This window comes from Oncorhynchus masou, chromosome 21, assembly GCF_036934945.1.
Source record: "Oncorhynchus masou masou isolate Uvic2021 chromosome 21, UVic_Omas_1.1, whole genome shotgun sequence".
In the NCBI taxonomy this organism is placed as follows: domain Eukaryota; kingdom Metazoa; phylum Chordata; class Actinopteri; order Salmoniformes; family Salmonidae; genus Oncorhynchus; species Oncorhynchus masou.
Window position 1 is genome coordinate 22,886,753 of NC_088232.1, and position 13,281 is coordinate 22,900,033.

The following is a 13,281-nucleotide window of genomic DNA, read 5'->3' on the forward strand; positions in this document are numbered from 1 at the left end:
CTTTAAGTTATGTGTTTGTCAGTGATGAAAAGGTAAATAAAAGGTTGAAGTCTTAAATAAAATATTCGAAAAAGTTTTACAATGCAACTAGAATTCTCTGTTTACATATAAATTAATAAAAAGCGGCTTTCAACAACTGTTTTCTTTCAAATTGTGCATTCGAGTGTAGAGTACTAAAACCAATTTACTGTTATTAAAAGGACGAGCTGCACATGAAATGGAGTCGGACAATTTCAACCACTAGATGGCGACATTGACTTGGTGAGCTGCTGCTGGTGAGATCTGGGTCAGAATGCTTTTCCAAAGTAATCAACAGATGACTGTCAAATGTTGACGCTTGCTACGAGGCGAGACTGAGGTCTGCCCTGACAGTCCTGTCCAAAATTTCTTCAACAACGGGAAAGTAAAATACAGATATAAGTGTCGCAAGCGGTTGTCATTCAACCCTGCATGGAATAAACAGAAAAAGATTGATAGAAGCGGCAAGGTAGCTAGCTAGCTGGCATGTCACTGACAGTGCTTGGGGGCTATACACAACCTTAGCCTACAGTACCTAGTTAGCTTGCTAACGTTGTTGAATGGCATGCTCGTAGGCAATAGCACTGGGCATATTCTTCTTTAGCATGTGGTTTAGCTAACGGCAGTATCTTTCTTGCCCAATGTGGGGACGAAAGAGACAGCTGGGACATTGGCAGAAAGCTTGGCTAGCTGCAGTAGCTAACCAATAACTGGTATTGTGCCGCAGATCCAGTTTCACCAATGGCAGTTCTCATCGCGGAGGACGCAATGACACAAGACTAGGAGCCGCGGGGTGACTGACAGTCTTCAGGAACCCGACCATCGAAGTAGCTAGCTACTACTGCTGACAATCTGGGAACATGGACAATTTTTCCAAATGCATCCAGAGAAATATCTCTCCCAGTGGATCAGAATGTAATGCAAGAAGGACGGATCATGTAGAAAAGCTTTCCAGGCAGACCAGGGCATGTAATGAACGGGAACCGCACACATCATGCCAACATAACACGCAACGCATTGAACCAGAAGGAAGCATGACAGCAAATTAACGTTTATTTTATCTTTGTATTTATTTTGCTGAACAACATTTGGTTTAGTCTGGCTATCATCACTGGTTCCCAGATTTAATGTACTAGTTCTATCAACCGATGTCTGAGATCAGTCAGAATTTAGATTTCATGATGACGGTGGAGGGTTCCACAATAAAGAGTCGGATCAAAAATCTTCTCCGCTCGCCATCTATCAAATTGAGAAGGAATAAAGATCGGAACCATAAAGAGAATCTCAGTAACAAGGTATGTATCCGGTGTGGATAGGATCAGTAGTAGACCATTATAACCAGCTTGTAGGTTTGCTCTCAAACACAACGAGCGACCTTCCAGGCAATATCGCGATAATGTTTATATAGGCCTAATTGAAATAGCGTTAATCTACAGGTAAAATTACATGATCAGCACATTGCTTTCCAGTGGAAATAATTGTCTGGCTCCTCATAGAGTCCAGAAACATTACATATTTAGGGAAGTGTGTCACTGATCATAAACCAAAAACATTTACATTGCATGCAGGCTTATTCCCCCTTGCAGAACAACCCCATGGAGGTTGTTCATAGCATTAATCCTCATCCCTCATAGTAGCCTAGTCTTGCAGTTAACTCCATATATCTTCATCTTGAAGTAATTGGTTACAACTAGTATATTACTGTCCCAATTGCAGTTACAGTGATTCCTATGGACAAAGGCTAGGATATTTGCAACTGTAAGTTGATTATATAGGAGAACTGTTCCCTAGTGTTGCTCCCTTGGTGTTGACGTGAGAAAATGGCATGTGACACACATGGCTTGTGACACCTACCTCTCACAGACAGCTGTGATCCTTCCATTCACATGTAGGATACAAGCTGCCTGTGTTTTCTCTCTCACAAAGGCACACACGTGATGTGTGCCTGACTGAACCCCCTACAAAGCAATAAAGAAAAAAAAACATTAGCCAAGTTAAGTTGATAACATTTTTAATGTATTTTATGTAACCTTTATTTAACTAGGCAAGTCAGTTAACAACAAATTCTTATTTACAATGAAGGCCTACAAAAAGGCAAAAGGCCTCCTGCGGGGACGGGGGCTGGGATTAAAATATATATATTTAAAATAAAAATATGGACTACATAAACAACACTACATAAGAGAGACCTAGGACAACATAGCATGGTAGCAACACAACATGACAACAATATGGTAGCAACACACCATGGCAGCATCACAACATGGCAGCAGCACAAAACATGGCACAAACATTATTGGGTACAGGCAATTGCAAGAAGGTAGAGACAACAATACATCATGCAAAGCAACCACAACTGTCAGTAAGTGTCCATGATTGAATCTTTAAATGAAGAGATTGAGATAGAACTGTCCAGTTTGATTGTTTGTTGGCTAAATCTCCATCTGTGACAATAACACTGTACATTTGAAGTTTAAGTCCAAGAATGTAATCAATATGACAAGGTTTCATGTATAGTAAAGGCCATTTTATTTGTAGGTGTAGACTAACAGTGAAATGCTTACTTACTGGTCCTTTCCAAATAAAATGTCATTTGAAACATGCACCGTATACAGCAGGTGTAGACCACCGGGTAGCCAATAAATACTGACATGAAGACTAAATAAACAGTGAATAACAATGAAGAGTCAAAATAACATGACTATATAGGGAGTAACACTGTTGAATCGATGTGCAAGGGTACGAGGTAATTGAGGTAGCTTCACTATATATACAAAAATGTGTGGACAGCCTTTCAAATGAGTGGATTTGGCTATTTCAGCCACACCTGTTGCCGACAGGTGTATAAAATCGAGCACACAGCCATGCAATTTTCATAAACAAACATTGGCAGTAGAATGACCTTACTGAAGAGCTCAGTGACTTTCAACGTGGCACTGTCATAGGATGCCACCTTTCCAACAAGTCAGTGTGTAACATTTCAAAGCTGCACCGGTCAACTGTAAGTGCTGTTATTGGGAAGTGGAAACGTCTAAATAAATACAAATATACACAAAATACCCCATAATGACAAAGTAGGTTTTCAGAAATGTTTGAAAATGTGTAATAATAATAATAATAATAATGAAATACCTTATTTTCAAAGTATTCAGACCCTTTGCTATGACAATCAAAATTGAGCTCAGGTGCATCCTGTTTCCATTGATCATCCTTGAGATGTTTCCACAACTTGATTGGAGTCCGCCTGTGGTAAATTCAATTGATTGGACATGATTTTTCAAAGGCACACACCTGTCTATATAAGGTCCCATAGTTGACTGTGCATGTCAGAGCAAAAACCAAGGTAAGAGGTTGAAGGAATTGTAGAGCACCGAGACAGGATTGTGTCGAGGCACAGATCTGTGGATGGGTACCAAACAATTTCTGCAGCATTGAAGGTCCCCAAGAACACAGTGGTTTCCATCATTCTTAAATGGAATAAGTTTTGAACCACCAAGACTCTTCTTAGAGATGGCCTCCTGGCCAAACGGAGCAATCGGGGGAGAAGGGCCTTGGTCAGGGGGGTGACCAAGAACCCCGATGGTCACTCTGACAGAGCTCTAGAGTTCCTCTGTGGAGATGGGAGAGAACCTTCCAGAAGGACAACCATCTCTGCAGCACTCCACCAATCATGCTTTTATGGTAGAGTGGCCAGGCGGAAGCCACTCCTCATTAAAAGGCATATGACAGCCCGCTTGGAGTTTCCCAAAAGGCACCTAAAGACTCGCAGATCATGAGAAACAAGATTCTCTGGTCTGATGAAACCAAGATTGAACTCTTTGGCCTGAATGACAAGTGTCACTTCTGGAGGAAACCTGACACCATCCCTACGGTGAAGCATGGTGGTGGCAGTATTATGCTGTGGGGATGTTTTTCAGTGGCAGGGCCTGGGAGACTAGTCAGGATCGAGGCAAAGATGAACGGAGCAAAGTACAGAGAGATCCTTGATGAAAACCATCTCCAGAGCACCTCAGACTGAGAGCGAAGGTTCACCTTCCAACAGGACAACAACCCAAAGCACACAGCCAAGACAATGCAGGAGTGGCATCGGGACAAGTCTCTGAATGTCCTTGAGTGGCCCAGCCAGAGCCTGGACTTGAACCCGATAAAAACATCTCTGGAGAGACCTGAAAATAGCTGTGCAGCAACGCTCCCCATCCAACCTGACAGAGCTTGAGAGAATCTGCAGAGAAGAATGAGAGAAACTCCCCAAATACAGTTGTGCCAAGCTTTTGGCATCATACCCCAGAAGACTCGAGGCTGTAATCGCTGCCAAAGGTGCTTCAACAATGTACTGAATAAAAGGTCTGAATACTTATTTAAATATGATATTAAAGTTTTTTATTTGTAATAAATTAGCAAACATTTAAAAAAAAAACAGTTTTTGCTTTGTCATTATGGGGTATTGTGTGTAGATTGATGAGAAAAAAAACTATTTATTCCATTTTAGAATAAACCTAACAAAATAAACCTAACAAAATGTGGAAAAAGTCAAGGGGTCTGAATTCTTTCCGAAGGCACAGTATGTAGGGGTAAAGTGACTAGGCAACAGAATAGATAAGAGACTGAGCTGTAGCAGTAGTATATGTGGAGCAGTAACAGCAGTGTGTGTGTGTGTGTGTGTTGGGGTGTAAGTGTGTGTGGGTAGAGACCAGTGTGTTTGCATAGTCAGTGCAATGAAGTTAGTTAAAAAAATATTATAGAGGTCGACCGATTTATGATTTTTCAACACCATACCGATTATTGGAGGACCAAAAAAAGCCGATAGCAGTTAATCAACCAATATTTTTATATATACAGTATATCACAAAAGTGAGTACACCCCTCACATTTTTGTATATATTTGAGTATATCTTTTCATGTGACAACATTGAAGAAAGGACACTTTGCTACAATGTAAAGTAGTGCGTGTACAGCTTGTACGGTATAATAGTGTAAATTTGCTGTCCCCTCAAAATAACTGGACACACAGCCATTAATGTCTAAACCGCTGGCAACAGAAGTGAGTACACCCCTAAGTGAAAATGTCCAAATTGGGCCCAATTAGCCATTTCCCCTCCCAGGTGTCATGTGACTCGTTAGTGTTACAAGGTCTCAGGTGTGAATGGGGAGCAGGTGTGTTAAATTTGCTGTTATCGCTCTCACACTCCCTCATACTGACTGGTCACTGGAAGTTCAAAATGGCACCTCATGGCAAAGAACTCTCTGAGGATCTGAAAAAAATAATTGTTGCTCTACATAAAGATGGCCTGGGCTATAAGAAGATTGTCAAGACCCTGAAACTGAGCTGCAGCACGGTGGCCAAGACCATACAGTGGTTTAACTGGACAGGTTCCACTCAGAACAGGCCTCGCCATGGTCGACCAAAGAAGTTGAGTGCACGTGCTCAGCGTCATATCCAGAGGTTGTCTTTGGGAAATAGACATATGAGTGCTGCCAGCATTGCTGCAGAGGTTGAAGGGGTGGGGGGTCAGCCTGTCAGTGCTCAGACCAGACGCCGTACACTGCATCAAATTGGTCTGCATGGCTGTCGTTCCAGAAGGAAGCCTCTTCTAAAGATGATGCACAAGAAAGCCCGCAAACAGTTTGCTGAAGACAAGCAGACTAAGGACATGGATTACTGGAACCATGTCCTGTGGTCTGATGAGACCAAGATAAACTTATTTGGTTCGGATGGTGTCAAGCGTGTGTGGCGGCAACCAGGTGAGGAGTACAAAGACAAGTGTGTCTTGCCTACAGTCAAGCATGGTGGTGGGAGTGTCATGGTCTGGGGCTACATGAGTGCTGCCGGCATTGGGGAGCTACAGTTCATTGAGGGAACCATGAATGCCAACATCTACTGTGACATACTGAAGCAGAGCATGATCCCCTCCCTTCGGAGACTGGGCTGCAGGGCAGTTATCCAACATGATAACGACCCCCAAAACACCTCCAATATGACCACTGCCTTGCTTAAGAAGCTGAGAGTAAAGGTGATGGACTGGCCAAGCATCTCCAGACCTAAACCCTATTGAGCATCTGTGGGGCATCGTCAAACGGAAGGTGGAGGAGTGCAAGGTCTCTAACATTTTCACTTAGGGGTGTACTCACTTTTGTTGCCAGCGGTTTAGACATTAATGGCTGTGTGTCGAGTTAGTTTGAGGGGACAGCAAATTTACACTGTTATACAAGCCGTACACTCACTACTTTACATTGTAGCAAAGTGTCATATATTCAGTGTTGTCACATGAAAAGATATACTCAAATATTTACAAAAATGTGAGGGGTTTACTCACTTTTGTGATATACTGTATATATGTAAGTAATAATGACAATTACAACAATACTGAATGAACAATGAACACGTTTATTTTAACTTAATATAATACATAAAATCAATTTAGTCTCAAATAAATAATGAAACATGTTCAATTTGGTTTAAATAATGCAAAAACAGAGTGTTGGAGAAGAAAGTAAAAGTGCAATATGTGCCATGTAAAATGTTTAAGTTACTTACTTACATGAGAACATATGAAAGCTGGTGGTTCCTTTTTAACATGAGTCTTCAATATTCCCAGTTAAGAAGTTTTAGGTTGTCATTATTATAGGAATTATGACGTGTCGACTATTTCTCTCTATACCATTTGTATTTCATATAACTTTGACTATTGGATGTTCTTATAGGCACTTTAGTATTGCCAGCCTAATCATGGGAGTTGATAGGCTTGAAGTCATAAACAGTGCTATGGTTCAAAGCATTGCTAAGAGTTGATGACAAACGCAGTAAAGTGCTGTTTGAATGAATGTTTACGAGCCTGCTGCTGCCTACCACCGCTCAGTCAGACTGCTATATCAAATCATAGACTTAATTATAATATAATAAACACACAAATGCGAGCCTTTGGTCATTAATATGGTAAAATCACGAAACTATCATTTCGAAAACAAAACGTTTTTTCTTTCAAGTGAAATACGGAACCGTTACGTATTTTATCGAACGGGTGGCAACCCTAAGTGTAAATATTGCTGTTACATTGCACAACCTTCAATGTTATGTAAAAATTCTGTAAAATTCTGGCAAATTAATTACGGCCTTTGTTAGGAAAAAATGGTCTTCACACAGTTTGCAACGAGCCAGGTGGCCAAAACTGCTGCATATACCCTGACTCTGCTTGCACTGTGAACGCAAGAGAAGTGACAATTTCTCTAGTTAATATTGCCTGCTAACATGCATTTCTTTTAACTAAATATGCAGGTTTTAAAAATGTATACTTCTGTGTATTGATTTTAAGAAAGGCATTGATGTTTATGTTTATGTTTAGGTACATTTGTGCAACGATTGTGCTTTTTTCACGAATGCGCTTTTGTTAAATCGTCACCCGTTTGGCGAAGTTGAAGTAGGCTGTGATTTGATGACAAATTAACAGGCACCGCATTGATTATATGCAACGCAGGACAAGCTAGTTGTCCTAGTAATATCATCAACCATGCTTAGTTAACTTGTGATTATGTTAAGATTTGTTGTTTGGCCTGGCCTGGCTCAGACTTATTACGTGTTACAAAAAAAAAGACATTGAGTGACTGTGTGACTAGCACCTGTTCTCTCTCTCTCCTCTCTGCTACAGCGACCACCACAGAACATCAAAGTGTTTATCGTGCTGTCTCTGCTGCAGCGACCACCACAGAACATCAAAGTGTTTATCGCTCTGTCTGTGTTGCTTAAGCTGCAGTATAATTACAGCCATTTCTGACTGAAAAGTTTTGTTACCGTAATCCCTCATGTGTATCGGAAAAACATTCCTTATTCCCTCAACCATTGCTCTCTTTATGTGACACATTAATGCACCACATGTACGTGAACAAATAAGGCCTGACCTATAGTATATCGTAATCACATCAATAAATTGGTTATAACAAACTCCGAACACCATAAAATAGAGGCAGAGGACGTGACAAATAAATCCAAAACGAGGGAATGTTTACTGGTTTCTCATGAGGTAAAGGGGAAGTCGGATGTGTGGAATGAATTTGACTAGTTGTAGAAGATACTGGAGATCAACAAAAATATGGTAAGGAGAAAGCACTGCGTGCATATTATGTGTCCCAAACTGGTGCTGTTAGATTACAATATAATTTTCTAACCGTTTGGAAAAATGTAAATGACACTAAATACATTATAAGCATACCAGACAGTGGAGGCTCCTCAGAGGAGGAAGAATAGGACCAAATATAAAAATAGTGATAGATTTTTAGATAAAACTATATTAAATATTCACAGCACCAAATAATTGATTAAAACACACTGTTTTGCAATGAGGGTAGCACCATGGTGTAGCTGGAGGACAGCTAGCTTCTGTCCTCCAACATTGACTTCAATACAAACCTAGGAGGCTCACGGTTCTCACCCCTTCCATAGACTCACACAGAAATTATGACAACTTCGGGAGGACGTCCTCCAACCTATCAAAGTTCTTGCAGCACGAACTGACATGTTGTCCACTCAATCAAAGGATCAGAGAATTAATCTAGTACTGAAAGCATAAGCTACAGCTAGATAGCACTGAAGTACATAACGTGTTGAGTAGTTGACTCAAAGAGAGAGAAAGACAATAGTAAAACTTTTTTTTTACAATTAATTTCTTCAAAAATGAAGGAGAAGCAAGAGAGCTTTGTTATGTAGTATTTTCTTTTCACTTACTTAGCTAGCATTCAAATGCAGCTAATTCATTTAGCCTACTCAAACATCCGGCTCAAAAAGAGAGGGATGCTATGTTAGCTAGCTGGCTATCGCTATCCAACACCGTAACTGTACACACTGTACTGCGTGATTGTAGCTGGTTTACGAATGCGTTAGTTGAAGTAGTAATGTTGACTCTGACATAAGATGGTGACAACAATGTAGGCTGTGTGTAGTGGTTAGCGACCATCATATGAAGGTTTGGCTTGGAAAGGTTTTTTTCTCCTGGTCACAGACAGCTGGTGAGTTGTGCACTAAAGTCCACAAGCGAAGGGAAAAGGTGAAACGAGAAGGTGTTTGTATGTGGCTGCTATGAAAGTTAGCTGTGTTTGTGTGTAACCAGGGTTGTATTCATTGCGCCAATTCTGTTGAAAAACATAATTAAACGGAAGCAAACAGAACGAGACAGGGATAAACATACCTGAATTTGTCCAATAGACACTCTTGTTTGCAACTGTTGGACTAATGATTACACCCTAGATCAGGTAGATGCAGGCAAGAGTGCCCAAGGAGGTCTTGAATGTGTCGCTGTCTGTCACCTTGAGTACTCAAAATTATCTCGACCTGTGCACCTACAATGTAAACTTTCATTCATAGGCTAGGTTGTAGCAACCTCATGATGGGTATAGGGAAAATTGTAGTATCATGTAGTTGCCTAAACCTATCAATGTTACATTGAACTGGTTGAATGGAATATGATTTACTGTCATCCAATATGGTGTAATAGAAATAAGGCCATGCTCATTAAAAAAAAGTTATCCTCCCCCATCTTAAATGGCACCGACCACCACTGGTACCAGAGAGTTTGTTGTAACGTTTTTTTGCTAATCCTCTATTACAGCAAAGACTAAAACCAGTCACGTTCATTCGTGAATGCAATTTCCGAAATGGAACAATTTATTTATTGTTTAAGCTAATTATTCAAGGCTCGCTTTATTTTAATTTTAAAACAAATGCTTGATTTGCATTTCAAATCATAAATGCTGTGTGATGATATGAACAAATGAATGTTTGATCCAGTATCCTATATACTGTAAGTATTAAAATGTAGGCCTAAGTAATTTACGGTATTAAGACTTAACAGGATGTGCTCTTAGGCCTATAACGCTATTGTGGATATACAAGGCTGCTTTACTAAGGCTACTAATGAGAATCACATTACTTATTATTATAATGCTGATCCTAATAGTAATAATAACAATAAGAAGGATATCAAGAAAAAGGAGCGTTATATTTTTTTCTGACAATGTGGAACAGTGTAAATAACACTAAAGAAATTATAAATAATATCAGAGACTTTGTAAAGCCTTTATTACAGCAAAGCAAAGATTAAAAACAGCCGAATCTGTGAAATTGTTTACTTGACAATGGAATTGGGGCTCATGAAATCAGTAGGCTATTAAACAAACACTCAAACAGGCAACAGAAGCAGGATCTGTCTTATTTCTGTAGATATACACTACCGTTGAAATGTTTGGGATTATTTAGAGATGTCCTTGTTTTCCATGAATACATACATGAAATTAGTTGCAAAATGAATAGGAAACATAGTCAATATGTTTACAAGGTTGTAAATAATGATTTTTAATTTAAATAATAGTGTCCTTCAAACTTTGCTTTCATCAAAGAATCCTCCATTTGCAGCAATTACAGCCCTGCAGACCTTTGGCATTCTAGTTGTCAATTTGTTGAAGTAATCTGAAGAGATTTCACCCCACGCTTCCTGAAGCACCTCCCACAAGTTGTATTGGCTTGATGGGCACTTCTTACATACCATACGGTCAAGCTGCTCCCGCAACAGCTCAATAGGGTTGAGATCCGGTGCTGGCCACTCCATTATAGACAGAATACCAGCTGACTGCTTCTTCCCTAAATAGTTCTTGCATAGTTTGGAGCTGTGCTTTGTGTCATTGTCCTGTTGTAGGTACCACGCTTAAGGTAAGACCCAGGTGCAGACAGTGTCAAAATAACAGAAGTTTATTATTTTGAACAGGGACAGGCAAAAGGACAGGTCAAGGGCAGGCAAAGTCAGTAATCCAGATAGGTGGGGTGAAGGTACAGGACGGCAGGCAGGGTCAGGGTCAGGTGAGGCAGAGGTCAGTAATCCAGATAGGTGGGGCAAAGGTACAGGACGTCAGGCAGGCTCAGGGTCAGGTCAGGCAGAGGTCAGTAATCCAGATAGGTGGGGCGAAGGTACAGGACGTCAGGCAGGCTCAGGGTCAGGTCAGGCAGAGGGCAGGCAGGAATGGTCAAAACCGGGAAACAAGAAAACAGGAACTATAGCAAAGACAGAAGCAAGGGAGAAAACGCTGGTAGGCTTGGCGAACAAAATGAACTGGCAACAGACAAACAGAAAACATAGAGGCGACACCTGGAGGAGGGTGGAGACAATCACAACGACAGGTGAAACAGATCAAGAGGAAATTGGCTCCAATTAAGTGCCGTCCATAGGGTCCATGGCTTTGCAAAATGGAGTGATTGCCTTCCTTTTTCAAGATCCCTTTTACCCTGTACAAATCTCCCACTTTACCACCACCAAAGCACCCCCAGACCATCACATTGCCTCCACCATGCTTGACAGATGGCGTCAAGCACTCCTCTAGCATCTTTAAATTTTTTTCTGCGTCTCACGGTTGTTCGTCTTTGTGATCTGAACACCTCAAACTTAGATTTGTCTGTCCATAACACTTTTTTCCAATCTTCCTCTGTCCCGTGTCTGTGTTCCTTTGCCCATTTTAATCTTTTCTTTTCATTGGCCAGTCTGAGATATGTCTTTTTCTTTGCAACTCTGCCTAGAAGGCTAGCATTCCAGAGTCGCTTCTTCACTGTTGACATTGAGGCTGGTGTTGAGGACTTGTGAGGTGTCTGTTTCTCAAACTAGACACTCTAATTTACTTGTCCTCTTGTTCAGTTGTGCACCGGGGCCTCCCACTCCTCTTTCTATTCTGGTTAGAGCCAGTTTGCGCTGTTCTGTGAAGGGAGTAGTGCACCGTGTTGTACAGGATCTTCAGTTTCTTGGCAATTTCTCACATGGAATAGCCTTCATTTTTCAGAACAAGAATAGACTGACGAGTTTCAGAAGAAAGTACTTTGTTTCTGGCCATTTTGAGCCTCTAATCGAACCCACAAATGCTGATGCTCCAGATACTAAACTAGTCCAAAGAAGGACAGTTTTACTGCTTCTTTAATCAGAACAACAGTTTTCAGATGTGCTAACATAATTGCAAAAGGGCTAATGATTAATTAGCCTTTTAAAATTATAAACTTGGATTAGCTAACACAACGTGCCATTGGAACATAGGAGTGATGGTTGCTGATAAAATGGGCCTCTGTACGCCTATGTAGATATTCCATGAAAAATCAGCCGTTTCCAGCTACAATAGTTATTTAAAACATTAACAATGTCTACACTGTATTTCTGATCAATTTGATGTTATTTTAATGGACAAAAAATTTGCTTTTCTTTCAAACAAAGACATTTCTAAGTGACCCCAAACTTTTGAACAGTAGTGTATATGGATGATTTATAAAGCCAGGCACATTTATCAGTTAGGCTGTTGATTATTAACTAAGTTTGGGTTTCCTCTCTACTCACTTTTCTTAGACAATAAGGCACAGGTTGTTTTCTAGTCTCCTCATTCTGCTGCTGCCTCCACCGCATTGTTCTCAACACCAATATGCTGGTTAACTTTGCTATTATCCACATAGCAACATGGTCTAGGAAAAGGCGCCAATTCAATAGCGCACTGATGTGTTTCAGAACCGCGGACAGCGACCACTATCCAACGCGGGGGAAAGCGCATTTGTTATAAAATAATATTATTTTTATTAGTGTTGCAACAATGTTCTTATGTAATATAACCATATACAATTTCAGTAGCACTGTGCCATCCCCGCGGTCTCCACAATGGATTAGTCCACTCAGACAGGCACGAATCAGAGAGGTGTCTTGTACACCATGATATACACAGTTGGACACACCTACTCATTCAAGGGTTTTTCTTTTTTAAACTATTTTCTACATTGTAGAATAAAAGTGAGGACATCAGAACTATGACATAACACATATGGAATCATGTAGTAACCAAAAAGGTGTTAAACAAATCAAAATATATTTGACATTTTAGATTATTTAAAGTTGCCACCCTTTGACTTGATGGCAGCTTTGCACACTCTTGGCATTCTCTCAACTAGCTTCATGAGGAATCCTTTTCCGACAGTGTTGAAGGAGTTCCCACATATGCTGAGCACTTGCTGCTTTTCCTTCACTCTGTGGTCCAACTCATCCCAAACCATCTCAATTGGGTTGAGGTCGGGTGATTGTGGAGGCCAGGTCATCCGATATAGCACTCCATCACTCTCCTTGGTCAAATAGTCCTTCCACAGCCTGGATGTGTTGAAGCCATGCTACTTCTTCCTATTGTCTGTATTTAGTTTTGCTTAATGATATATACATAATGTGAGTCATCAGCCTTGCTGTGGTTGTTTTATTATTGAAGTGAGCTTCA

The 13,281-nt window shown here is 40.6% G+C and overlaps 1 protein-coding gene across 3 annotated transcripts in view; it reads left to right on the plus strand.

Annotated features, from left to right (window-relative positions):
* Window positions 1–345: 345 nt before the first annotated feature.
* The window catches only part of LOC135507961 (mitogen-activated protein kinase-binding protein 1-like), a 75,739-nt gene continuing 62,803 nt past the window's right edge, over window positions 346–13,281 (plus strand). For all 3 annotated transcript variants that reach the window (XM_064927801.1, XM_064927803.1, XM_064927802.1), the window contains exon 1: window positions 346–1,313. In XM_064927801.1, the coding sequence (XP_064783873.1) occupies window positions 1,167–1,313 (147 nt within the window). In that variant the 5' untranslated portion in view covers window positions 346–1,166. The remainder of the gene's footprint in view (window positions 1,314–13,281) is intronic.